The 27,533-nt window shown below is 38.3% G+C and overlaps 3 protein-coding genes across 3 annotated transcripts in view; 1 reads left to right on the plus strand and 2 right to left on the minus strand.

The window, feature by feature from the left end:
- Positions 1-221: 221 nt before the first annotated feature.
- On the minus strand, positions 222-2,766 carry LOC122969728 (trypsin-2-like). The gene is made up of 6 exons (XM_044335672.1): positions 2,618-2,766; positions 2,240-2,390; positions 1,876-2,135; positions 1,571-1,689; positions 1,173-1,274; positions 222-439 (listed from the first exon to the last, which is right to left on the minus strand). Exons 1-6 carry the CDS (start codon positions 2,655-2,657, stop codon positions 392-394), a joined length of 720 nt encoding a protein of 239 aa, XP_044191607.1. The 5' UTR covers positions 2,658-2,766; the 3' UTR covers positions 222-391.
- Positions 2,767-4,747: 1,981 nt separating this feature from the next.
- On the minus strand, positions 4,748-16,728 carry lipea (lipase, hormone-sensitive a). Its single transcript, XM_044335308.1, has 11 exons — positions 16,646-16,728; positions 13,351-13,598; positions 12,151-12,435; positions 11,359-11,449; positions 11,109-11,254; positions 10,829-11,014; positions 9,754-9,906; positions 9,334-9,478; positions 8,738-8,965; positions 6,755-7,146; positions 4,748-5,700 (listed from the first exon to the last, which is right to left on the minus strand). Exons 1-11 carry the CDS (start codon positions 16,653-16,655, stop codon positions 5,452-5,454), a joined length of 2,133 nt encoding a protein of 710 aa, XP_044191243.1. The 5' UTR covers positions 16,656-16,728; the 3' UTR covers positions 4,748-5,451.
- The window catches only part of LOC122969555 (sodium/hydrogen exchanger 3-like), a 31,367-nt gene continuing 20,535 nt past the window's right edge, over positions 16,702-27,533 (plus strand). The window contains exons 1-2 of the mRNA XM_044335305.1: positions 16,702-16,790; positions 19,319-19,415. The gene's annotated coding sequence lies outside the window, so the exon portion shown is untranslated. The remainder of the gene's footprint in view (positions 16,791-19,318; positions 19,416-27,533) is intronic.

Genomic DNA, 27,533 nt, shown 5'->3' on the forward strand with positions numbered 1-27,533 from the left:
GAAGTGTTAAACTTACTGTTAAAAGCCAGCACAAGTTAAACATACTAACTTTAAAAATGCTCAACAAAGTTCAAGAGCACTATAAAGCCACTCAAGTACAGTAACTGGAGTTAAGTGTAATTAGCTACTACTACTCTTTTCACAAAATTCACTTGGTTTGTGTTAGGAAATGACATAATTATTTTGTCTGAATCAAACTCCAGAGACAGAGTAAGCTCGTTCATCCTGGTGATATTTTATTGTCATTGTTAAAAACATTATCCACAAACAGTCAAAGAAGTCACGTTCTGTAAACTGTATAGATATGTCTTCATATAATGCAGAGTCATTGTGTTGACATGAAATGAACAGCAGCAGCAGGCGGAGTCGATCTCGCCTCTACAGAAGGACTTCAGTGAGAAGCCATAGTGGACTGAATCCAGTCAGTAAACTTGCAGACCTGAAGAGACCAAACCAAATATCACTTAAAGAGTTTGAGGCAGAGGAAGACACATTCAGCAGGTTCGACATGTACAATAAGAAGAGAGTCAGAGGTCAGAGAAGACACATTAAATGCTTTAGGATGCAAGATCAAGATTCTTCTGTGCATATAAATTGAAAACTGTTTTTCATCAGATAAAGTATTTAGAGTATAAATTACCTTCAGAAGAGTACTGATTATAACACAACATACAGTACATACAGAGTTATTAAACACAGCCACTAATACAACTAACAACATGGTTCTTTTTCAAAAAGAAAAACATGTCACCAACTTTACCAAAATCTGTTAGAGATAAAAGCAAATAATGACTCTTTTTTAAAGTGTTCTGGGTAAAATTTGAGCATAACTCAAATGATCTTTGACTACAAGAGAGCATTAGTTAGGTTGCTTACTTTCCTTAAAAAGTTTGAAACACAGTGTTTGGTCATTTTATTTACATACTGGCCAAATTGTATTTGATGTGGAATATCGTTTGGACCATATAAAGTTATGTTATATATTTGAAATGTTTAAGTCACAAAGCTCAATATGAATTAGTAAATCCAAGTGTTTGATTGACATAATGCTGATTCCTTTGTAGAGTCAAGTATGTTATACTAATTAAAAGTTAACCATGTTCTTTATGCAGCGATAATGTAGTTCACTATCACATTACAGACATCTGTTGATGTTACAGTCGTGTAACTACCTTGGTGTGAACCCCAACCATATTTGCCCCAGTACAGCCCCACCCCAAGGACACCACACCGTGGAGCTCCCCATTACACACCACAGGGCCGCCAGAATCTCCCTGATGGACAAGATGGAAAAATAATACTGTCTTGATTAATAGTGATCATAAAATAGTAACAAAAATATAATAAGAGTAGTAATTAAAAAAATAATAGAAAAAGAAAATTCACAAAATAACATGTATTGGGGAAATGCTGTATCAGCTGGAAAATACATTTAACATTTACAAGAAAAAATTAGGACATCAAGGTGTAATTTGTCAGATGAATTAGCGAGCAGGAACAGGAGTGTACCAATTATACATGCTGTCAGATGATTGTGATTATTTTTTTACACTTTCATGCATTCATGTACCTGGCAGGAGCCCTTTCCTCGCTCAAGGACGGCGGTGCAGAACAGAGAGGAGGAGAACCCACAGTCCTCCTGGGGAATGGTGGGCACATCCACGCAGTGCAGGCATTCCAGACAATCAACTGGATCACACAAAAACGAGCCAGAGAGACATTTTTATGGGCTTAGTTGCCTCATTCTTTACAACAGTGACACCTGCAGCCACATGTTCAAATATTGTGATCTTTGACCTTTAGGAACTTTTATTGGTGACTAGTAGAAACACTCTGATAGAGATAAAATATGGTCCTGTCCCATCCCAGACTTACAGGGACCGTTGGTGACTCCCCAGCCAGAAATCACACACCACTGGTATTCTAAAGAGACACAGCTGCTAGGCAGGGCAATGGGCTGGACATACTTATCAAACTTTGCTGGCTCAGCAAGTTTGATTAGCATGATGTCATTGTTGTTGGTGTAACGGTCGTACTCTGGGTGGGGGATGATGACAGCCGGAGCAATAAACTGCTCAGGGCCATCCTTGTTGCCGATGTGGTGCTCACCCAGACGCAGCTCAATGTCCTCACCTCTGACGGATAATGGAGACAAAAAGAGGAGCAGATGGTTACAACAGAAGTCCCCTTTCAGTAAAATAAAGCTTGGTGTTGTAGGTCTCAATCAGCGTCAACTTACTTGAAGCAGTGTGCAGCACTGACGACCCAGCGGTCACTGATCAGGGCTCCTCCGCAATAGTGCCAGCCGTTGTTGAGTGACACCTGCCAGGGGACGGAGTGAGGCCTGCACTCATAGCTGCCATAGATCGTATCATCAAAGCCGAGGGCAGCTGTACAGGTGGAGAGTGGAGGGGACACAGACACAGAAAAAGTGTAGGAATGAGGAGTAAAACTGCAAAGATCATAAGCCCGAAATCCATTATGCACTTTGTAAAAATTTTGAAATTTCCTAAATGCTATTTGAGCACACAAAAGCAATTTTTTTGTATGATTTTTTGAGTCTATCTTACTTATTTCCTCTTGTGAGAAAAGCACAAAAAGTTTCACTCAAACTCACCATTGGTAGCCACCAACACAAGAAAAATGAGGAACAACATTGCGATTTTGGTTTGGACGTCCGCAGACAGGGAGATATCTCAGTTTACTCCTTAAATTTAGATCGTGTGTGAGTTTACTCCCCCTGAAAATGTCACTGACTGACCAATAGAAGATGTTGATGAAAAAATATCATGTGCAATCTGGGAATCCTGACGAGTGCTACAAGAGCAAACAGTGCAAATAGCTGGTGTTGAGTTATCATGAACGATGGGAAACGTCAAGCTGTGCTAAGTAACTTCTATACAGAGGTAATTCTTCAAATATGCTTTCAATGTAAGTGGTGGGGGCAAAAAATTCACAGTGTGTCCAGTCATTAAAAGTTTATCTGAGGCTTCAGCAGTCTGAGTTAGTCATATCAAGTGGATATCTGCCACATTTACAGTCCTTTTAGCATCAAATTCCCTCTCTGTGTTTTCTCAGACAGTGTCTCCCTGTTGAGCTGCAGTGGAAGTATAATAACAAAAAGAGGGAATTTGACACTAAAACGACTAACTTTGAAAGATATCTAAGATAGACGACTGAAGCTTAAATACATTTTTGCGCAGAGGGAGGACTGTGGATTTTGGCCCCCATCACTTACATTGTAAGTGCATTATGAAGGGATCCTCTAATGGCCAGTATGAACAGGAGGAATGATTACAGCAAGAAAAACTTATTTCAACGTTCATTTGGGCTCCCGAAAATTGTTTTTATGACAGAAAAATTGTGAACATGTCCTTTAAGTCTATGACATAAAAACCAGAACTCAACCAAAATAAAAAGTACCTAATTTAAAAAATGTTGTTTTATTAGATATCACTATCATTCCTATGCGATTTTTAAAGGACTATACCAATGTTTTTGCAAGGTTTCACTTCTTTTTTTTTTTTATTACAAATAATGTATGATTTATATTTTTGCTGACTCTTCTTTTCTAAATGCATGCTATACAGTTTTAGACTTTTAGATGTTTTTTCCATTCCAGGGAAATTTTTGTTTCCATTGAATGAACATGTTTGAGTTGCGTAATCCAATAGAATCTGCCTTTATTTTTGTTGGTGACATGATGATTTTGTGGTCATGCAGTTTAAGTGCAGATTGATTTGAAACAATAGTTTAACATTGTTTATATTGTAAGTTGAATGGAACCTACTTATGTCTAAAACAGCAGAAGAAATACATTAAAATGTGTAAAACACAACAGCAAAAACGGTTAAGTGTGATATAAAGAACATACAAACTGTAGCTAATGGGTTCAAACATGCAAAGCCACTGAACAGTTCCCACGCAAATTTATCCTGTCTGTCAGAGGATTGAAGTGCTAAACTTACTGTTAAAAGCCAGCACAAGTTAAACATACTAACTTTAAAAATGCTCAAGTTCAAGAGCACTATAAAGCCACTCAAGTACAGTGACTGGAGTTAAGTGTAATTAGCTACTTCAATCAAACTCCAGAGACAGAGTAAGCTTGTTCATCCTGGTGATATTTTATTGTCATTGTTAAAAACATGATCCAACATTGCGATTTTGGTTTGGACGTCCGCAGACAGGAAGATATCTCAATTTACTCCTCAAATTTAGATCGTGTGTGAGTTTACTCCCCCTGAAAATGTCACTGACTGACCAATAGAAGATGATGAAAAAATGACATCATGTGCAGTCTGGGAACCCTGACGAGTGCTACAAGAGCAAACAGTGCAAATAGCTGGTGTCGAGTTATCATGAAGGATGGGAAACGTCAAACTGTGCTAAATAACTTCTATACAGAGGTAATTCTGCCAGTAAGATTAAGTATTATTATATTTTGCTGCTTGTGTATAGTAACAAGAGCAATCATCTGCCCATTAAATTGAATTCAACATTGAATTATTTTAACAATGTTTCTAGATAATACATGTTAAAACATACACAATTTATGAAAAGGCTAATTAAATTACATAACTTCTGATTTCCATGTAAAGCAGAACCTTAACAGGGTCAAGAGGTCAATCTGGTGGCTGCACAGGACAAGCTGTGCTTACATAGGTGGAAACACTCAGATTAGCTGCATCATGTATCTTTCATGTCCAAAAGCTTCAAATGTGCACAAATATCATATAACACCCAGAAATCTTTGCATTTTTGATTTAATACAAGCTTTAAATATTACAACATAGTGTTAAATATTTATATTAAGAAACATTATAACAAGTTACTTTCAACACTCATCCACATACTGCTGGTAAATACAAGATCAAGGCCTCCTTATTAATAATATGTTGTAAACACGTGACAAAATCAAAATATAATAATAAAACAGTGCATCTGGAATGTGTTTCTTGTACAAGTAAACCTTTAACCAGTTAGGTCAGTTAGGTGATGTAGCTTTTCATCATACATCAAGGCACAACAGCTATTCAGTAAAGAAATTACTGCGAGAACTTTTCCTCAGCTTTTAGTTTCTGCCACTCTGTAATATTCTCAGTGTGCTTTTGATATTGATCATGTAAATTGTATTAAAACACTTATTTAATTTTTTGTTATTATTCAGGATCATATTAAAGCTGGTTACAGAACAATATATTACACTTTTTTAGTGGCTTTCTCAGTCATCATTGACCGGAGAAAATGTTGTGCGGTATAAGTTTAAAGTGCGTTATCCAAAAGTTTCCTCTAGTTTTACAGTTATTGCATCATCTTCATAATTCTCTCTAATACGTAAGCCCTTCTTAAATTTATTGCATTTGTCTCACCGCATTATTTCAAATCTCTTCTTCATTCCAAAACAACAAAAGTCCCCTGAATGACAGACTAAATCAGTCTGACAGATCAGCACTAGTGGTAAGTCTCTTCCCGCTTTGGCCGTTTATGAAGAGCAGGCGTCGGGTTTTCTTGCTGAAAAACCTCCCTCATTCGCTCCACACAGATTTCCGCAGCGACGTCCGTCTCCTTGGAGAGCTGTGACAGGCTGAGGAAGCCGTGTGGGAGGTCCTCCACCACCGACAGACTCACGGGTTGGCCCATGTCTCGCAGCTTCTTGGCAAACATCACAGAGTCATCCAGCAAGGCATCCAGAGCAGAGGCCTGCGTGGACACATGGAGGAATCAGGAAACAAGAGCTGAAAATGTACTGGAAAAAACTGTGAAACTAACTGTAACAGTTAGCTGGAAATATACAAACTCTATAGGTAATATTAGACCTGAAAAAATATTAAAATGAAGCTGCATGAAGCCAGACCACACAAAGCAAATATGAACATACTAGAATTTTTGCATGATTTGACCCAATAAATACAAATTAATATACTTAACATTACTGCAAACAGTACCAGCATTTGGCTTCAGATGATTCTGGTGTGTTATTCAAGTCAACTTGAAGAGATATGAAACTTGCTTGACATAGTGTATATTTCATTTTTGTCCAGATACGTTATTGTTTAGTGTTAAAGGGGGCGGTGGAACAAGCTGTAAGCAGAACACCGACTTATTATCACCTAATAAAAGTTGCTGTATGAACGTGTTAGCAAATATTTGTCTATTTACACATCTAGCAGACACAGAGCAACATTCGCATGTAACATTAGTTTAGTAAAGGAAAGGGAAATATTAGGTTTTAGCTGCTAATTGCTTCACTGTTTTCTTCAGTAAGTCGCTAAATTTGTCTGTCTGCTATTTGTTGCCAGTTAGGGAGTCAACAGTTGGTTTATCAGAGCTTTTTTGCTGAAGAAGTAAAGCTGACAGAGTTATTAACGACCCTTCTCACCCACTGTACAGTGAATTTGAACTTTTACCCTCAGGGAGACATTATAGATTACCAATAGCTAATAGAAATATCTACAAGAAATCCTTTGTCCCAATAAATGAAACTAGGATTTGGTAGACTAGATTACAGGGTGGTGCTCCTGACTGTGCTGCAATTTTTACATTTTTTTTAAATGAATGTGTTTGCTGAGACGATATATTGTCGTATGCATGTTTTTATGTTTTTATGACATGTCTTATGGTGAAACCGCAGGCAGATTTACACATTGTGGACAATAAAGTTTTCTTATCTGTGTTGCTGTAGTTACAAAACACTTTAAATTAAATCAAATTAAGTGATTTAACTGTCTCTTAGTAAGTAATTTCCGTCTCTCACCACTATATGTACAGGTGGCAGGCCTCTCAGCATGTTGTTAGGAGCCAGCAGGGGTGACACAAATGGGTTCCTGGTAATGGGGCAGGACGTCGGGCGGACAACAGCCAGGCACTCAGAACGCAGGGGCTCAAAGCCCTCTGGGTAATCCATGTGAGCCCCGGAGTTTGGTGGGGAGGTGTGGCTGAACGTCCTGTGGGTGTTGTTACTCGGGGACGTTCTATGCGCTGACGACGGAGAGCGCACTCCACCTGTAGGCCGCATGGGGTCAAGAAAGGACTGGATCCAGTTGGAGGCTCCCTGGGTGAGATCACTAAGCAGCATGGCGGTGTCTCTGCCCAGAGCGCTTAGACTGCCGCTCGCCACTGCAGGCTGCACCGTCTGAGACTCTGCGCCTGAGAGGGAGAGGATATGAGGTGAGCAAAGGATAAAATATGTCAGCGTTACATAACAAAGACACAAAAGACAAACTAAAAATAAAACATGGAAGTGGCTCTTAAGGATGCAACCCTGGCTACAAACCTGGTTTAAGTATCATCAGTTTGAATGTTGTTTTAAGTCTCAATGGCAGAGCGTTACTTTACTACATAAAGGACTGATTTGATTACTTTGGTTCCAGCAGATTATTAAAAGAAGTCAAAACAAAGTCAATGAAATAATACAAAAAAGAAAGTATGAGCAAGTGAAAACTACTTGTCTTCCAGTGTCCTTGAACATCCTCTAGATGTTTGGTTTAATGTCTAATGTTTAAAGTGGTACTCCAGTGATTTAGTGCTGCTCTTCCATAAAGTTGAGGGACTCACAACAGAAATAGGAAAGGCAGACATATCATGAATTTTATTTTAAAATCACTGGATATAGCAACTTGATACAGTCTTTCCTATCTGCCTCATGAATGCAAACCCCACACCTCCAGTTTATAACTTAGACTTTCATCTCAAGCCTAGGCCGAGATATTTCAAATTTTGGAAAGCTTCTTCCAGATTCACAGAAGATAATACAGAATACAACTGTTCTCACAGGCTGAGTCTTACTCCTCGTGAACTTCATGTGTAAAAATCAGTGGAGTGTCCCTTTAAGTTTCTATTGAATACAGGCTTTAAAGTTTTACCACATGTTAAATATTAAGAACTTATTTATTTCATACCCATACAAAGTTAGCCAATATGTAAAGGCCACATTATCAATTGCTGTATATTGTGAAACACCAACAGGTAATAACAGATAACACAGTACATTAAATCTAAAAATACATTTCAGTCTATCCAAAGTGAATTATCAAAATTAATTTGATAATGTGGTCAAGATGAAACAAACCTTCATCTTATATATAATGACAATTATTACACACAGTGCAGCTTTCTGGCCTATGAGCTCCAACACCTGAGATATGAGTTCAGAAAAGAATAAGTCTGTCACTGAGGGCAGACACCAAAACTTGATATAAACTTGTTCAGATAAAATCTCTTGCATCAAGTTTAAGTTCACATTGGACACAACTCAAACCACTAGAGAGCCACTTTGAGTCTGTTTATTTCAGGAAGTCTGAGATCTCCTACTGTGCGTTTTTTACTGTGTGGAAATTGAACTGTTTATGTGTTCAGTGTTACACTGTTGGAGGATTCAGAGAGCTCAGTGGCAGACTCTGGCATGTCAAAGTGTTTACAGTGCAATTGACTAATGTCGGGCTGACCAGCCAAACCAGTAAGCAAACTAGGTGGTGCCACATTGGTGAAAATAATCCAAGACTGTGGGTGGATGCAAACTTTGTATTTAGCAATCATTGCCTTACAGTGTAGCTGACAGCAGGTTGTTGATTATTTCCATCTTCCTTTCCTCCCACGTTATCCAGTTTATATATAAATCTCTCTGATATTCTGTTTTCTGTTCCTGTGGCGTCGGAAAGTGTTCTTGTGTTAAATGAGGTGTGAAACCGCACACGCCTAATGCTGCGCACATACACAAACACCGTGCACACCCACATACCTGCATAGGCATTGAGGCATTTAGTGAGAACACCTAAAGGCAACAGCGGGTCAATGAGTGTGAGCAGGCGGGAGGGGGAGGCATCGGTGGTGAGCAAGGTGGCGGGGTACGCAGCCATGATGCCGTCAGGGACTCGGATGCCGCTGGATATGGCCTTCATGGAAACGGTGATGCAGAGGTTGCCTCCGGCGCTGTCTCCCGCCAGACAAACTCGCTCTGCTGTCGAGCCTGAGACACACAAACAGAGTTATTAGTATGTGAATAATAATTATAATAGTTCAAGCAATATTAATACAGAGCCAGGATTGTTGTTCTCAAATTTTAAGATTCCTATCTGTGTAATCTGTAATTGTATAGACTAAATGATTAATCAAACAAAAGAATAATCTGATTAATCAATAATGGCAGTGTCAGTACTACTGTATATTGTACCCTATTTGTTTACATTTATCCGTTTTATCTGCCTGTGAGTGGGAACATATGTTTCCCCAGATATTAACAGATTCACCAGATAATCCGTTAAAATACAAGCCGTCAGTTCTAATTATAGGTTTACTGTGGTCATGTCTTGCTGGACTGTGATGTCATAAACTAACCCAGCAGATGACAGTTTTTCAGGGCCCAGCAGTAGGCGTAGAAACATTCCTCAAGAGCTCTAGGAAAGGGCGCTTCGGGTGACAGAGAGTAGTCCACGGAGAGGACGGGGACGTTCAGCTCCTTAGACCAGCTTCGAAGATAATTCTGATGACAGGAAGAGGTTGGATAAAAGATAGAATAATGATGTGGGATAAGAGGAATGCAACTGAGTCTAAACAAAAAACAAGAGCGTGCACTCAAAAGTGAAAGGAACAAAGGCATATCTTGTTGGATATAATTTTTTTAAGAACTATTAACATTTGTTACTTCAGCAGCTTTCGCACAACACTTTGTTGTACTGAAAGATCTAATGCTACATATAATTACTGCAATTACTACATTCAATACCACTCAGCATGATCCAGCACTCTGTACTGTACCTCATGGGATCTGGATGTCTGGGCCACAAACCCCCCTCCATGGAAGTGTATGAGCAGCCAGGGGGAGCGAGGCTGCTTCTGTACCCAGGGGAGCTGCGATGCAGTGATGGGAGGAGGATCTGTTCGTGAAAAAGCTCGCAGCTCCTCACTGTCCTATAACATAAGAGGATAAATAGTGAAAAATAATACAAGTACAAAACAAACACCCTTACTCTCACACAGTAAAGGTATCTAAAGAAAATGTATATAAAAGTGTATTTTCCAGTCTTGATTGTGTCATAATACACATGTAGTTTATACTAAGTAGTCAAATAAATCCCAATAACATCACTGTGACAACTGAGTAAACTCCATCAGCTGATGAAGGTCATGAGATGTGGTTAAAAGCTCTGGAAAATATCCCAATAAGTGGACCTTGTGCTAAGAGTTTTTTATGAAGCATAATTTTCTTGCATTTTACATCTGAAATGCATCACAGTCACCTCTTTAAACAATATACCTTTTATGGTATCCTTGAAAATATAACTGCTGTTTATCTCCCTTACTTGTACGCCATTGGTTTACATTATTCACTGTGTCACAGGTGGTTAAAATGCATATAACTGAATTGGTACATATGTGGGTAATGTATAGACTGGTTTTTAATTTATTTGTATACTGTTATGTGTTAAATCTCTGAAGCAACAAATCAACCGATCCATCAGGTCTTCACATTTCAGTTAAAAAGCTGACCTTTAATAATTGCATCCTCATTATATGTGCAGTATGTGAAGCTGGGAAGATTTCTCATGCAAGATTTGACTGTGTACTCTCTCTATTGAAATCTGACCAGATGTTTGCACGCTTAATTACATGGCTAAAAAAGAGACAAAAAGTTCATGCAATAACTTCAGAGATTCGTCACAACAGAATGTCATGTAGGTTTATTTTGTAGTTATAATATCAGTATGCCTGATCCAAAACTGTTTATTCTTAGTCCTTTTCTTACTTTTTGTCAATTTCAGATTTCTATTCACCATCACGAGTTTACTGCAAGTCTTCCTGACCACATCCTACCTCATCTGCGGAACCTCACCTGTCCTTCTCGAAGCTCATAGGAGATCAGACGCATGTGGACTGGTCCGGGGCCCCAGTGGGCAAGTGGAGGTGACACAGTGGCAGACAGACTGGGGTCTGAGGCCAGGGGGAGGCGAAGAGCGACAGGGGGCAAAGTCAGGGTTAAGTTCACCTTCACTGGACTAGAGGCTATTCTGCTGAAGCCCTGGATCGAGAAAGATAAGGAAGGAGCAGTTAAACATTGATGACGACTCTAGGTAATAAAAAAGTGAGATGGATGAACATTTGACCCTGCCTACTGTTATAAGCCCGGACTCTGTGAGGTTCCAGAAGGACTTCCAAAACTGCAAGTCCAGGTTCTGAGTGATGCGTTCGAACTCGGCCCCCCGCAACTCTGGATCAATGACGTACTTCCCTGATGTGAGGAGAGAAAGTGCTGCCATACCTAGAAAATCAAGAAGAAGGATTCTTTAGGATGACGTCTAAAAAAAAAAAGACCACAACAGGATCTAGGACTTCACCTCCATCTATAGGACAAAAACGACTCACCCAACCCAGACTGCTGTTTACCGTATGTCTCTCCATATGAAACCATGCTTATTACAACGGTCTGGAGGAACGGACGAAGAGTTGGCGAGAACTGTCAAAAGAGAAAAGAAGAGCTTTGCTTCAAACAATTTAAACTTGTAACTTGTACTTTTTTTATAATGAAGCCAAAACTGGCTTGTACCTCATGTGTTATCTGAAATACATTTTCGTAAAATAACTAGTGTCATGAGAAATACTGTGGCTGGTTGAAGCTCAACGAGGGCCTAGCCCTAACTCATGTACGTTAGCTTGAGGAGGAAAAACTTCCACAGGACTCTGGTGTAAAAAAGGATAAAACAAGTATTTATTCCACAGTTTGTAGTATCTCCTTACAGGAGTAATTAAAGTTAAGTTCTCCTAATCAGCAAACTGTACTACAGTAAGAAATCCATGTCGCTTGTTCCTTACTTGAGCCTCAACTTTCCAAACCACAGGTTCACTTTAGTAAACACAAGGGACCTATATCTCTTAAAGCAACAGTAACCTACTTCACTGTTTTAACAGAAAGCTTAAATAATGTTGCCTTTTAAAACATATCATGCTTACATCAACATGAATCAAATCAAATGATTATTAGCTGAACTTTAACAAATTACTATTAATTAACTTATTCAATGACTTATAGATAACAATCACTTATGTATCTCAATTTACATAAGCTGTTTAGCAAAATGCAGACAGCTCTTATATACCGAACTAAACATATGTAAAAATAACTTAGCTCCAACAAATAAGTCCTTGTTTTTGGCTGACCTGAAAGCCCAGACAGCGGCCATAGAAACAGGCTTTGTGCATGGAGCTGTACTCCTGCACAAACTTGCGGCTCAGGTCCCCGTCCTGCAGGGAGTACAGCTGGCCGTGGTCATTGTCATTGATCAGCTGCTTTGCGAGGTAGAGCAGGGCTCGCAGCTGGCACAGGGCACTGCAGTACGCCTCCATCTCTGAGGCATTGTGGTCTGCCCTGAAGAAGGCACCGTTGTAATTCGAGGCAATGTATCGGCCCTTTTGAATGATGTGCAAAAGGCAAGACTGCAAGACCTGAAAGAAAGACAGACAAAGACAGAAAGAACATGAAACAATGTGTATTTAGTTTGGGAGGTGGGAGAATGGACTTAATAAACTTAAAATATGCAATATTTAGTGTATTTTATCATTTTAGGACACTGTAATTTGCAACATTTGCTACATTATGTGCTGTATATTTTTCATTTCTGTTACGCAAAAAATAAAAGAAATCATTATTATTATTATAAAGTTAATATGGTGAACGTGTTAGCAAACAGTGGTTTATTTATGCAAAGTTCAGACATTTAAGTCCAATATTTGTTATCCATTTTGCTCTATTTTGGTCTCCACCAACTCCAAAACATCTGTTTTGTTCACTGGCTAGTTGCTAACTTTGTCTGTCTGACGTTTGGGGCTGGACGGGTAGAATACAGATGGTTTTTAGAGCTTTTTTGCTGTAAAAACCAAAACAACAAACTAAAGGATGTTACAAAACTTTGTAGAGCAATTACACATAGTCTTTATATCCATTGTTAATATGAGATGAATATGAATTTTTGTCATGATGAAAAATTGTATTTAATGTGTGGGGGAAATATTTAATTAACTTTAATTTGAACTTAGATGTTGACATTATGGAGGTACAGTACTAAATATCGCAGCACAAAATAGGATGAGGGAAATGTAGTCTTTGTGAAATCTGACCACTAACACTGCTGTGAGATCTAAGCTACTAATCATCTTTATTCAACTGTATCTATACACAATTCGAATGTTGGATAATGTTAAAAGTGATTATTAAAATGTATCATGTTGTATCTTTAACCACCTACAAACTACAATCAAACAGCTCATACTCTGTGTTTTGTTTAGTCTCTTAAAAGATAAAATAACTCAGAAGTACAAAGCAATCAGAGCTGTAATAATACGTCCACTGTGTTTCCATACCTTGACCAGGGTGCGGTAACCATTTCCAGGTGTTTGCTCATCAAAGTCGTAATGATGGTAGACGGCGGTGAAGCTGGCGACCAAAGGCTCCAGGGCTCGGCCATGCTCCTGAATCTGTCTCATACACGTGACTAGACGCTGTGCAACACTGCCGTACGGCAAATCAGAAGGCCCACACAAAGCAGAAATGTTGTCTTCGCACACCGTCTCCAAGGCTGCGAACACAACCTTGTAATCCATGTCAGAGTCTGGGAGACAAAGAGAGACAAGAGAACCTTTATATCTGCCTGTGTAACTATTGACAGAACAGACATGTGATGTGCACTTTGTGTTTTTAAGAAAAAGGATCATCAACCGAAGGGTAAACACACAGATCGTAATGAGCTCATCTCCTGCAACAGAATGCATCGCTTTGTTGATAACACTCTGGTTATCTGTTTGGTCAAGGATTGAAATTCCAGTGCAGCCTGAGGATAGTACTTTGAAACTGGGTCATTATGTGATGACCAAAGGGAGAGACTGGCTGACAACAGTGACATTAAGTGATGAAGATTATTTATACAATAATAGTCCAGATATAGAATAAATTGTTGGCTCTGTACATGTAAAAATAAAAAAATTACAAAGACATGATTGTATGTCTTAATCGAACATGACATGCTCATCTGTTGTTGGATTGATTGAAAATATTGACAACTTGTAGCCTATATCAAGTCTGTTCTATTTCCAGATAACTGACAAAGACTGAAACACTTTCAAATTTACAAATGCAAATTAAAACCGCTGAAACATTGAAGCCATTTATGAGGAAAATGTCAAAAATACGCTGGTTCCAGTTTACCAAATGTGTGAATTTGCTGCTTTTCTTCATTTTATATCACTGTTTGATTTGAAATTGAATATGTTTGGGTTTTAGGCTGTTAGTCAGAAAAAATAAGCCATATGAATGAGTCACCTTGAGTTCAACATACACTTAAACTAAACAATTAATCTATTAATAAAGCAAAAATTGTCTGATTAATTGATAATGACAACAATCATTAGTTGCAGCCCTGATCTATATCACAATATAAAACTACATACACAGTGAGAGAGGATTTAATCTTTACGGTTTTGTAGAGATGCAACGATTGGTTGTTTAATTGGTTAGTTGATCAAGAGAAAATCAATTGCAACTATTCTGATAACTGATTAATCTTTTGGGTCATTCTTACAGAAAAAAATGCTAAAATTATCTGGTTCCAGCCTATAAACCTTTATGGTTTAATTAGTCCTCTACCATAGCAAACTGTATATCTTTGGGTTTTGGTGTGTTAGTCGGGCCAAACAAGACATTTTACGGTGCATCTTTGGAAAATTGTGACATTTTTCACTATTTTCTGACATTTTATAGATCAAACGACTAATTAATTAATCAAGAATGTAATCTAGAGATGAAATGATAATGAAAATACTCATCAATTGCAGCCCTAATAGTTTACACTGACCCAAGTGTTTTTTAATGTAGATATCTGACCATGAATAATGAATACACAGAAAATATACTGAGCGTGCAGCGTGCAGTTCACTGTCATTAGTCACACTATTTAACATACATTACCATGCTACATTAAAGCTATCACGTTAATGTTCATGTGGACATAGGACAAGTGTGGCTTTAAATGTCATAAAAAAGTGGAACATCTCTTCTGTGCCAACAGCAGCTGTCGGCGCACATAGCCGGGAGCACAAAGTGAAATCAGGACACTGCGCTAGTTGCAGCAATGTTCAGAAACACTGGAGGCTTTATCGCAGTTTTGACACATCCTTGATCTTTTTTTTTTTCTTCTATTTGAAGTTACTGTCTCAATGGGCAGACTTTCAGGCTGATGAGAACAGCAATATTGCAGCTCAGTAACTGGATGTTCTTTGCACCATCTGCATTAGACATAGGACACCCACACATTTTCATGTTGATAGGCCCCTGTGTGAGCCAGGATAGGACACTACAAAACTCTGTAAATGTTATATTTTTTACATTATATTTATTTACTTTCTCACTAACTCATATTATCTGAACACTTTATCTCCCTATGTGATGGTCTCAAACGTGGTTTGAACATAATTCTGTTGGAGAAATACTAAATCACTTTGTTTTATTTTGACTTAGCCTTTCCCCCCCCCTGAAAACAGTCAAAGAATATCAGAATCCACTGTAAAATCCCACACATGTATTTTGTCTATAAATGCAAACTGTGAGCTCTTCTTCACATCATTCAATACCCCAAATTAGCTGAAACAATAAAGACGTGACTTCAGAGCCCTCGGCGGTAGCCACAGCCCTGACCACAGATAAACCTCTGTCTCAAGGAATCACATCAGAGGGGGTTTTTGTTTGTGGTTATGATTTGGTGAAAAGCTCAGTCATTGTATCATGATTGTAGAGATAAAAGCGATCAAACAGCGAGAGGTTTATCTCACTTGAGTGCAGTTTCTCTGTATTCTATTTAATTTCCCTCTTTATTGCATTTTTAAATGTGGTTAATGCATTTTTTTTCGGCTTGTGTTAAGCACTTTGAATTGCCTCTGTGTTTTGAAAGATGCAATTTGCCTGGCCTTTCTTTCTTATGTAGTTTTACTTAAGTAGGATTTTTCATGCATGCTTTTTGCTTGTAATGGAGTATTTTTACATGGCTGTATTGGTATTTTTTACTTCTGAATACTTCCTCCACCACTGCAGATGTTTATACTCTCAGATATCAACAGCAGTATCCACCTCACACATGCCTAGCTGCATTTGTTTCTTATCTCAGCATTAATCAATCACCCTCGGTTGTCAGCCACCAGTCCTTTTAACACAAACAGCTGATAAATGACGTGAACCTGTCAACAGGCTCGCCTCTGTCACTGTCCAACACTGCCCGATATCAGTTTCCAGCACAGATATCACCTTCTCACGCTGTTCAAACGCCCCCACTCGGGTTTGGAGCATTTTTTGGGAACATTGCTCTTCCGCTAAGTTAGCTTGTCTCCAAACATACACACAAGATCCGCTGATAAAACGAGCGTTTGTCCTGTTGTAGCTGGCGTTTACTACCGGTAACCTCGCCCTCAAGTTGGAGGACTTTTAACCACCGTCCACCCTGTTGCTTTCTGTTTTAAACATATGTTTAAACCTTTAAAAAAATAACAACGACGCTGTTTTACATTCGTCGCTAATGTTTCGAGCCGGGTTACAACGCTACAAATATGCCGAACACGACAGATATGTGTGTAGATATGTGACTTCACGGTGTTTTATGTTGGTTTCACTTACCGACCCGCATCTTCTTCCTTGATGTGCTGTCGGTCCCTGCCAGCGCGCCCACAGAATGCTGGGTAACGTCATGCGCGCGAGCGAGCGTGGCACCGCCGCGCGCTACTGTATGAGCCTCGCGCCTGATGGCATGATGAATCAACAGGTAGGCCAACATCCACGTTTAGCTAACTATCAAACTCTACTAATATCAAAGGTTAGGTTTAGATTTGGATGATTGGGAAGAAGTCTGACCGTTGGCAGTTGGAATTACAGCCATTTTATTCCCTAGTCTGTTTTTGAGTAAAGATATCATCCCAACTTCAGAGATGTCAAATGAACAAAATAAGTAAACAGCTAACACCTGCTACTGCATTTAAATTAATTCTTAGTGCAAGTTTGGTTAAAAGGGTAAAGTGTGCTTTAATCCACATGATATTAACGTTACAGGCTGTAAATCAAAATCTATATGGAAGCTCCATCCTGCCGGAAAAAGAAAAAAACAAACAAACAGATTAAATGTTATGACCGCAAATCAAAGTTACGGAAGTCCCATTCTGCTGAAAGAGGAAAAAACAAACAGATGAAATGTTATGGCTGCAAATCAAAGCTATGGAAGACCCATTCTGCCAGAAAAAGAAAAAAAAACATGAAAAGTTAGGAATGATAGAAATAGAAATATGGCAAATGAAATCTGTGAGATACTAGGACAAAAAGATACTATTACATTTTTTTACTTTTAAGTTAATACTATGTCAAAATATTTACTTTCTAACTCAAAATAATGAGATACTTACAACAATATGAGATAAAAAATGTTTTGTTGTCACCCTGTATTTTGTTTTGTAATGTTTAGCTGTTGGGTTGCTGAGGTTTCCTGATGAAGCACAATGCAGCGTTAATAATAACATTAACTATGGCTCCTTTATATTCATGTGTCCCAGTAAGCCACGGTGGTGTGACAGTGGCAGCATGCACAATACAGGACCCTGAAACTGAAGTAGCTAAATGGAATTTAGCCATTATTCATTTTATTATTCACACCTGTTCTTTTCCTACTGTAGCATGTTGAAATGTCTTCTGTGAAAAAGGCCTGTACTTGTGCTCTGTTACTCTGCCTGTCAGCTCACAGACTAAACAGTCTCTGTGTTGTAAACTGTTCAAACACAATATGCAAAAAAAAAACCAAAGTAATGACTAAAAGAAAGGTTGTGCATGCATGTACATACTGATCATTCTCTTTCTGTGTGTGTATATAATGAGATTATGGGAGTCTCTAGTGGCCATTTGATTTCACCTGCAACAGTGTCGGCACCAGTGAAGTTCTTTAGCCACTTCATATTCATTCTGTTGTTTTGAAGAACATAGAGCATAAAACCACAATATTTGACTGTACAGTGTGCCTGAAATTGGACTTTTATTTATTTATTTTTATTGGCACAAAGGTTACAATAAAAATATATTATTAATTATATTATTAATAATAGGGTCCTTAGGTAAGAACTACTGTTTTACAGTAGTGCTATGCCTTTTGGGATTGGTCCCTAATTACACAGTAAAAAGTTATATTAATTTGTGCAGGAGAGGAAGGAAGCCCAGCGGGCTTATACAAAGTGCTCACATTCATTTCAAGAAGTCATAAAAACATACTGAGTCATAAAACAATATAACATTATATAGATAAAGAAACCATCCCATAATAAAACAACCATTCATGAATTCTTTTGTGTACTTTAGGTTTAGGCTAGGCCCATTAGTCTTTTCAACAATAGTGTGCTTCCATCTTTGTGGCTACAGTTCAGGGAAGCCTCTTTCCTGTTTTAATTCAACAATGACATCATGCACAAAGCCAGATCCATAAAGAAATTGTTCTCCCAGTTTTGTGTGGATGAACTTGGCTTTGGGGTAATTTGAACAACTGCGAGCCCGGCTTTATCACCCAACATCAGGAGCCGACCTCACTAATGCTTGTTGTAGCTGAATGGGAGCAAATTCCTGCAGCCAGGTTCCATAATTTTGTGGAAAGTCTTCTGAGAAGAGTGGAGGCTGTTCCAGCAGCAGATTAATCAAGTCAAGAATCACATATGGGTGTAATTTTCTGGTGTCACCATACTTTATTTATTTGTTTAATGATCTGTTATGATAAAAAACAAGGATATTAGAGCTGAAATTATTAATCCTTTAGTTGACAGAAAATCATCTGCATCTATTTTAATATGAGGTCTTCTCCAACTCTCAGCTCTTTTAAATAAAGGTTTAAGACTTTTCTGTTTGCAGCTGTCTTTCATTAAATGTACTCTAATTTGTCATTTTTAGCCTCCTGTTTTATCTGTCTTCTTCTCAAAAGGATTTGTCATACATGATGGTAACCTAATATAATTGGGTTTTGGACAAATTGCACAAATGTTAAGAGAAAATAATCAACTTAAATAGGTCGACTGGGGCACTGAGAAGTTCTAATTGGCATTTTTCAGTATTTTCTAACAGTTTATAGCAAAAATTATGAATTGTTTAATCGAGAAAATGATGAACTGATCAATAGAGAATGAAAATAACCGTTAGTTTCAGCCTTAAAAACTGCGCTTGTATGTCACAACAAGTTCAATAGTGCAGAAGGTCAATTAAGGTGTATAAATTTGACCTGCCAGCCAAATGTGAGGTCTCCTCTGTTTGCTCTCTTGTCTCTTTGAACAGCATCACAAGGACAGGCTCAGGGTTTCCTCACACATTCAACAACATGAAAACCCAACTGACATGAATTTACACTCAATACACAGTTGAAATTCCCAAGGTAAGTGACTAATCTTACAGTTTGTCATGTTCTTCTTTTGAAGCACCCATTTAGAGTTTAATGATTTATTGGGTGTGGTGGTGACACTGTAAGCGTATGTATGAGTGTCATTGGGGTCATTTTCTGTGTATGATGTGACGCTATGTAGAAGGTTTTCTGGTTTTGTTGACATTTATATTGTAGACAATCACCTGCTCTTTAGTTATAATGAACTATAGGGGTTATATGTGAAAATAATATCAGATTGGTGATTGAGTGATTGAATTTATTTCAATGGTTTAAAAAATACAGTCTAACTGTACAGCAGTAGTTACAGTGATTGAAGGGTTAAAACATAATAAAACCAAAAAGGCTTATTTCAACGACACAAAAAAACCCCCAAACCACACAACACCTGTCAACACAAAACATACAAATAATGGTGGAGTGGCACTGCCTATGTGTATGAAGCTATAAAGTAAATCAGGCCACAAGTTACTGAAAAACCACTTTGAGGTTGCTCTCAGATGTAATCAATTTTAGGTGTGAATTGAAGATTATTTAATTGCACATCAGCAGAACCTCCTCCCTGTGTGACCTCTTCACTACAGCACACTGGGACATTTTCTTGGAGGCTGCGCACAATGATGTCATCAAATACATGGAGGCAGTCACAGGACACATCAGTAAGTGCATTGATGATGTGATGCCTGGGATTACTGTGCGGAAGGTTCTTGCTGCCCTCCACACACACACAGCTGCTCACAAAGGTGGAGATTTGAACTACAAAACATGCAAGTATTAACTCAAGAAAGCCATCAAAAAGACAAAAGCCCTGTTTCCACTAAAAGTCCCAGGTACTTTGGACCCGGAGGAACTAATCAGGGACTAAACTTGCAACTTTAAAGTCCCTGTGGTGCAGTCCTTGTTGTGTTTCCACCACATCTGAAGAACCAGGTAGATCATGCAAATTAGACCCATGAGGAAATAAAAAATGATGGCAGCATTTGAGATGCAGTCTTAACACATGAGGAAACAACAAAGACTCTTTGAGTTTAGTTCCACATGAGTTGGATGTAATAAATGGATGAAAAGGAGAAATGCAGAGGAGGAAAATGAAACTGAAACTAAGAGTCTCTACAGTAAATCTATTGAGTGTTTGATGGTTATTTATTTCTGCTTTAGAATGTAACCACTGTGGAAAAAATCAGAAAATAATGTTTTATTTGTGCTTTGTTCTTGCTACCGCAGCTCCCTCTCCTTGCTCATCTATCTCTTTTTCTCTCACTCTTTTTTAAAATGAGTCGGGAAGCTAACAACGATGCCTTACTTTACTTTTAACGTTAACAAATGAAAATCAGTGTCATCCCCTTGGTCCTAAATTGATATGAGAGCACTTCCTTGTTTTAAGAATGAATCAGCAACGGTCATCCCTGCATACCCTGCCCCCCAAGTTCCTACTTTTGGAAAGTAGTGCCCCCCGAGCAGGGACTTTTTGGGGGGTAAAACAATCTCCCTGGAGCTTAATTTAGATCCTGGACCCTCTGGTGGAAACGCAGGTAAAGGAACTGACTTCCTCAAAGGGTTCTTAGTACCTGAGGAAGACCATCATTGTTCCCATCCCCAAAAAACCCAAACCTGTTCACCTTAATGACTATCGCCCAGTAGCACTGTCATTATGAAGTTCTTTGAGTGACTAGTCAAAGCCCACATCACTTCCTACCTACCAGACTTACTGGACCCTCCGCAGTTTGCATACAAGCAAAACAGATCCACACCATTAACACCATTGTGCTCTCTCAGCTGGTTGTCAAGTACAGGGACCTTGAACTCAGCAGTGCCTTATGCAACTGGATCCTGGACTTCCTGACAAACAGGCCCCAGAGGGTGAGGCTCAATGACATCATTCCCCCCACTGTAACGCTCAGCACTGGAATCCCCCACGGGTGTGTGCTAAGTCCAGCCCCATACAACTGTGGCAACACACAGCTCCAACGCCGTTATAAAATTTGCACCGTCATCGGCCTGATTACCGAGAGTGATGAATGGACCTACAGAGAGGAGGTAAGAGCCCTGTCATCATGGTTTCAGAACAACGACCTCCATCTCAACTTCTTCAAGATGAAGGAGATGGTTTTGGACTTCAGGAGGGTACAGGAAGCACGTTCCTCGGCATCCACATCAGTGAGGACCTGAAGTGGTCAACTCATACTGAGACAGTGGTGAGGACCGCGAACCAGTACCTCTTCTTCCTCAGGTGGCTGAGGAGGTTTGGCATGGACAGGAGTATACTCTGCAACTTTTACAGATGCACCATTGAGTGGCATGGTATAAACACAGCCTGGTATGGGTGCAGTTCCAAGCAGGACAGCAAAGCCCTGCAGAGAGTCATCAAAGCTCACCAGGTCTGAACTGCCACCCATGTAGGACCTCTTCATCCAGGAGAGCATGAGGAAAGCTGGAAAAATCATCAAAGACCCCAAACACCCCACCTACAGACTATTTTCACTGCTACCATCAGGCAAGCGCTATAGAAGCATCAGAGCCAGCAGGCTCAGAGACAGCTGCTGTCCGCAAGCCATCAGACTGTTGAACTCTGGGAGTTTGTGAACATTCATAACACACACACACACGCACACACAGTCTCTCTCTCTTCCTCTCCTACACACAGACACTCTCTTCCCTACTAGGCAATATTTATATTTTTATCAGAAGTACCATCACTTATGTGCAATACTGCACAGGTGCAACAATGTGCAATATAATGTATATTTGTGTATATTTTAATTCATCTCTCTCCTTTTTTTTATAGTTGTCTTTTAACCCATTAAAGTCTTAAAAGGAAACAATAGAAAATTTGTTGAATTATCTCTTTTAAAATTGTCTTTTATCAGTGAAATGCAATTCTATAAATACAGTTGCACAGTTTTGTAGATGAACTGGTATGAAATTGACTCTCTCCTCAACTGTTAGCCAGTTATATCTGAAATTGTCAGAGTTAGCATGAGTAAACGGATGAAGGTTTTTATTAATTTGATGGTGCACATATGAAAGGTCACCTCTGTTGGTTCAACATTTCTGTGTTACTTACTTGTAAACTGTAAACTTGTACACACACGTCCTTCATTTGACTGATATTCATGCAGGTGGCATCTTATTTAACATCCTCTCCTCTGCAATTTGACACCATAAACAGACTGTGTGGCAGATGAACACGCGGTGACTTTTCCTGAATAGCTACATCCAGTAGTGGGAAAAATACAGTTGTATTTGTTGTACCAAGATTCAGGCGGCTGATGACCTTTCTGCCCTTTCTGTGATACAAAAGTTTTTTGGAAAATACAAAAAACAATGACTGCCAGTGATTCATGCAGAGATTAAGAATAATCACAGTTATTTTGATTCATTGTATTAGTGCAAAATTACATCTTACACTAATTTCCTGTAATTTTGTCATGACAGAAATGACTTCACAGAATCAATCAAGAAAAAAAAAATCTATGATAAAGGACAAAACGCTGAGTCACTGGGGGTTTGTCTAATTTATTTATAGTTTAAAGCCCATCAAATTACTCAATAAGTCATTGTTGGGACAAGCAGTAATCCAAATACTTTTCTTTGTGTTCAAGGTGAATCTTATTCTTGCTGATCTTTCTTCCTCACTGTGACACGGCATTCTCTGCTGTAAATGTTCCTATCAATAGCACACATGTCTGTACTCAGAATAGAGTAAATAGAGTGACATATACAGTCTGGTGTTTAGGTTTAGGTGTCGTTTTGTGTTGTCCATCTACCGAGTACTTATTATTATTTTCATTAGGGAATAATCTCTGGATTGTCTTTTTTTGATTCAATGTTTAGTCTATAAAATATCAAAAAATAGTCATTAATATCAATCATTCCCAGTTCCCAGAGCCCAAGAAGACATCTGTCTTGTTTTATCCAACCAACAGTTAAAATCCAAAATATATTTAATTGCCAGTGACTGTAAACAGAGAAAAGCAGAAAATCCTCCTACTTGAGAAGTTGTAACCAGAGAATGTTTAACATTTTTACTAAAGAAACTATTAATATTCTGTCAATCGCCTGAATGAACTGAATTGTTTCAGCCCTATAATCAATTAATCATTCACTTTACAAAATTTACTTTACAAAAATACTGAAAAATGTCCATTCCAGTTTCCCAGAGTCCAAGTGACATCTTTAGATTATTTATTATGTCTGACCAACAGCCCAAAACCCAAAGCTACTCCATTTACAACAATATAAAACACAGAAAAACAGTAAATTCTCACATTTCAGAAGCTAAAACTAGCAAATGTTTAGAATCTTTGCTTGATAAATGACATAAAACATTAATCAGATATCAAAATTGTAAATTATTTCTCTGTCATGAGCAACCACTTATTGAATAATTGACTGACCATTTCATCACTACACTTTACAATGTTTATGCTGATGTATTGCATTTGTGCCTCATGTAGGTCATAGTTTTATTTATAACAAAACGCCTGTGGCAGCCTGATGCGAGTCTCATCTGGTTCCTTCCAACAAGTTCCCTGTTGATGCTTAACCTTAAAGGTCAAGACATAACCACAAGCATTTCTTTGTTGAGTGCTGCCCTCGTGGAGACTCTCTGATTACCACTGACCTTAGATACAAGTCTCTGGTCTATCTTAAGCCAGGGTAACAATCAATGCAGCCAGTTTACTCATAAACTGTCAACAGAGCTGCCGTGCAAACAGCTTCCCTTAAGTCAATGCTGGTGTCCTGAAAGAAAACACCAGCATGACACTGACAGTTGTAATGGGAAATTGCTGATCACTCAATAAACACACAAAGAGAGCATTGTCAGGTTATGAAATAATGTAATCAAATAATACAATCAGAAGTATAATGCATCATAGTTCTGGAGACAAAGATACATACCACCTAGCTATATTTTCTTTGTCTGAAAGGTTGGCACTTAACCAGTCCCTTAAATACTACTCATACAGAATTTAAGACATCTGTTTACTAACCTTACAGGTCAGCAACCAACCCTCAGATAGAAACATAAGTCAAACAAAAGTTCAGCTAACCTAGGAACAGTCTTTCTTCACGACCATATATGACAGTACATAAGCATGCACCAAGTAGCATCACAAAATAACATTACTACTATATTAAATTAAGGACAAACCACACTATCCTCTAAAAGCTTATCAGTTTTACACATAAACATCTACATAACTACAGTTTATCTTATCACTGGCTCAGGTAAGGGTATAACAGAATAAACTTAACTGTTAAACACACAACTGCCTCATCTTACACAGCAAAGAACTAAGTTTAGAATAGACATAGCAGAGAGGAATTTAAAACGTGTGAAACACAAACTAACACTAAATTGAACTTAAACACTGTCTGAAACATGTATGATATATTGAAGAAATACATCAAATGATAACCTGTTATTCAGTTTTCTTTTACACAGTGCAGGTTTCACTGTGGTTTGAAGTGTTAATAAGAGTCTTATTTTCAGATTAATGCAGTGATGAGAACCAGAGTTGGAGAAAGAGGGCAGATGTTTGTCACTTTGTTTGTTTCGTGTTTAGTGAATAAATTATTGTTCTCTTTGTTAGCTTTTTGTTTCGTAGAATATATCAAACACTTGTTTAGAGATTCAGGAGAAAATTCTTGAAGCTGTTTTCCCTAAATTTTCTATATTTTTAACACAGCAGCTCAAGGCAATTTAGATTTACTTTCCTTTAATCCACGATGCTTATTTGAATATAAAAATTCTGCAGATCCATCAGTTCGACATATCAAACTTAAGAATTCTGTTTCAGGCTAATAAATCAAAGTTGTGACACTTTACTTTAAATCCCCCTATTTAACATTTATAAGCAGTATATAAACATTTAATAAATGGTTTAAAACACACTGTAATGTTGTTAGAGGCAGACAAGAGGAAGAAGTGAAGACATATTTTAACATATTTTAACGTGTTTTACTATGTTGTCCTTCATTATCAGTTACACTTATATCTACTTATAATCACATTAAAGTGGGTTATAAACCGATTGTTAAATGTTTATATACTGCTTATGAATAGGATTTAAATAAAGTTTCACTGTCAAAAGTAATATCCTTATTAATCAAAGTCCTATCCAAGTGTGTGTGTGTGTGTGTGTGTGTGTGTGTGTGTGTGCGTGCGCGCCACTTTTGTGTACACTAAAAGCAGGAAACATTCAAATGAAAATCCCCTCTTTTGTGTATCTATTGTAAAGTGCTTATTCACTGTACTATTTCACTGGCTAATAAATCAAAGTGGTGACACTTCACTTTAAGTCCCCCTATTTAACATTTATAAGCAGTATATAAACATTTAATAAATAGTTTATAACACACTGTAATGTTGTTAGAAGCAGACAAAAGGATATTTTTAAGTTTATTAATGCACAGAATTTGTCAACAATTCATAAATTCCCTATGAAGACATATTTTAACGTGTTTTACTATGTTGTCATTCATTATCAGTTACACTTATATTTACTTATAACTACATTAAAGCAGGTTATAAACCAATTGTTAACTGCTTATAAATAGGATTTAAATAAAGTTTCACTGTCAAGGGTAATATCCTTATTAAACAAATTCCTATCCGTGTGTGTGTGTGTGTGTGGGTGGGTGCCACTTGTGTGTACACGAAAAGCAGGAAACATTAAGAGGAAAATCCCCTCTTTTGTGTATCTATTATATATACTGGTTTTCTGGAAACGCCTTCATGGCACATTTCCTCAACAGACCTGACTTTTCCTCAGTGACAGAATGTTTGAAGTATCCTGCAGTTCCTCTCAATTGAGATTTATACTTATATGGCTGTTTAAATTGTAACTAAGGGATTGTGCCCAGCTGGGAGTTAAACCTTGATTTACGGCTCATGGAAAAGAAACGGCATGTACAAACTAAGGTTCATTTACAAGTCTCTGTCACCTAAACACATGTGTATAGTGGCAATGAAGGCTCAACACAGTCACTGTGCAGCGTGGCAAGGAAGGGGATGTAGAGGGTGCAGGTGCTACTCTCCAAGGAGACAAACGGGTCAAACTGCCTTCCTGTCCTTGTTACATCAGATCATTACTTTATACATTCATGTTAATAGTCACAGGATGCAGTGATGAGGAAACGGCTCTCTTTTATTGAAGTGAGCCTGGCCCGTCCTCACAAGAAAAAGCAACAGTAAGGTCTAAAATTCAGGCCAGCAATAACAACCTATGGTTATCTTTACACCATCTAACAGCTGTAGTTATTGTTACGTGGGGAAGTGACGCAGTTCAGATGACCAATTCAGATGATCAATATAAGAGGACTTGATAAGATGATTTTTTCCTTATTACTGGGCACTCACGCTCAAAAGATTCACGAGCAGCAGCGGGCATTCTTGTCACTGGCTGCTCGCTGCAAGTCCTCAAGAAGTCATCGGCAGGGGGCGGACTGTTCAAGCAGCGCTGCAGACATCACGTTCGGTTGTGGCCAATATCAAGTTTATAGTAGAGTTATTTGGCAGGCTGGCCTTGGACTTGACAATGATGATAAAATACACAATTTCTCATGTTTCCACTGTGTATTATTTAGTAAGAAAAAGGTGCCTAGTCTATATTTCTGTCATTTAAAAAATAAAAATGCCATTTTACCTTCAAAATCATGTTGTTGGCTGAGTAGCCTATGAAAAAAGCATTATAGGCTAATTTTGTTTATGTCACAGTAAACAAACAATGATTAATTGTACAGCTCCGGGAATCTGGAGCAGTGAGCTCCTCCAGAGCTAAAGTATAGGCAGGCTTCACGTCCAGGTTTGTCTTTTTTATCAGTAAAAGTTGTATCACATAGTCGACATACGTCTTTTACTGTTTTATGTGGCGTTTTCTTTTGGTAAACTACCTAAATAAGTTCTCCCCGGACACTATTTTGCAAGGGCGCCATTAATGCATCCTCCTCCTATAGCAGAATGATCATGGGTTCAGCCAGACCTTTCTCTAGCGCTGGCACAGCGCTAAAACAAAGTGTGATGATAGGTCTGGCTATGCGAGACTAGGGATGTGATGACATTAAGGTCTCAGTGTGCTTCAAACAAGCAAAAGTGTTGTTTGACTG

Source organism: Thunnus albacares, chromosome 19, assembly GCF_914725855.1.
Source record: "Thunnus albacares chromosome 19, fThuAlb1.1, whole genome shotgun sequence".
Lineage (NCBI taxonomy): Eukaryota > Metazoa > Chordata > Actinopteri > Scombriformes > Scombridae > Thunnus > Thunnus albacares.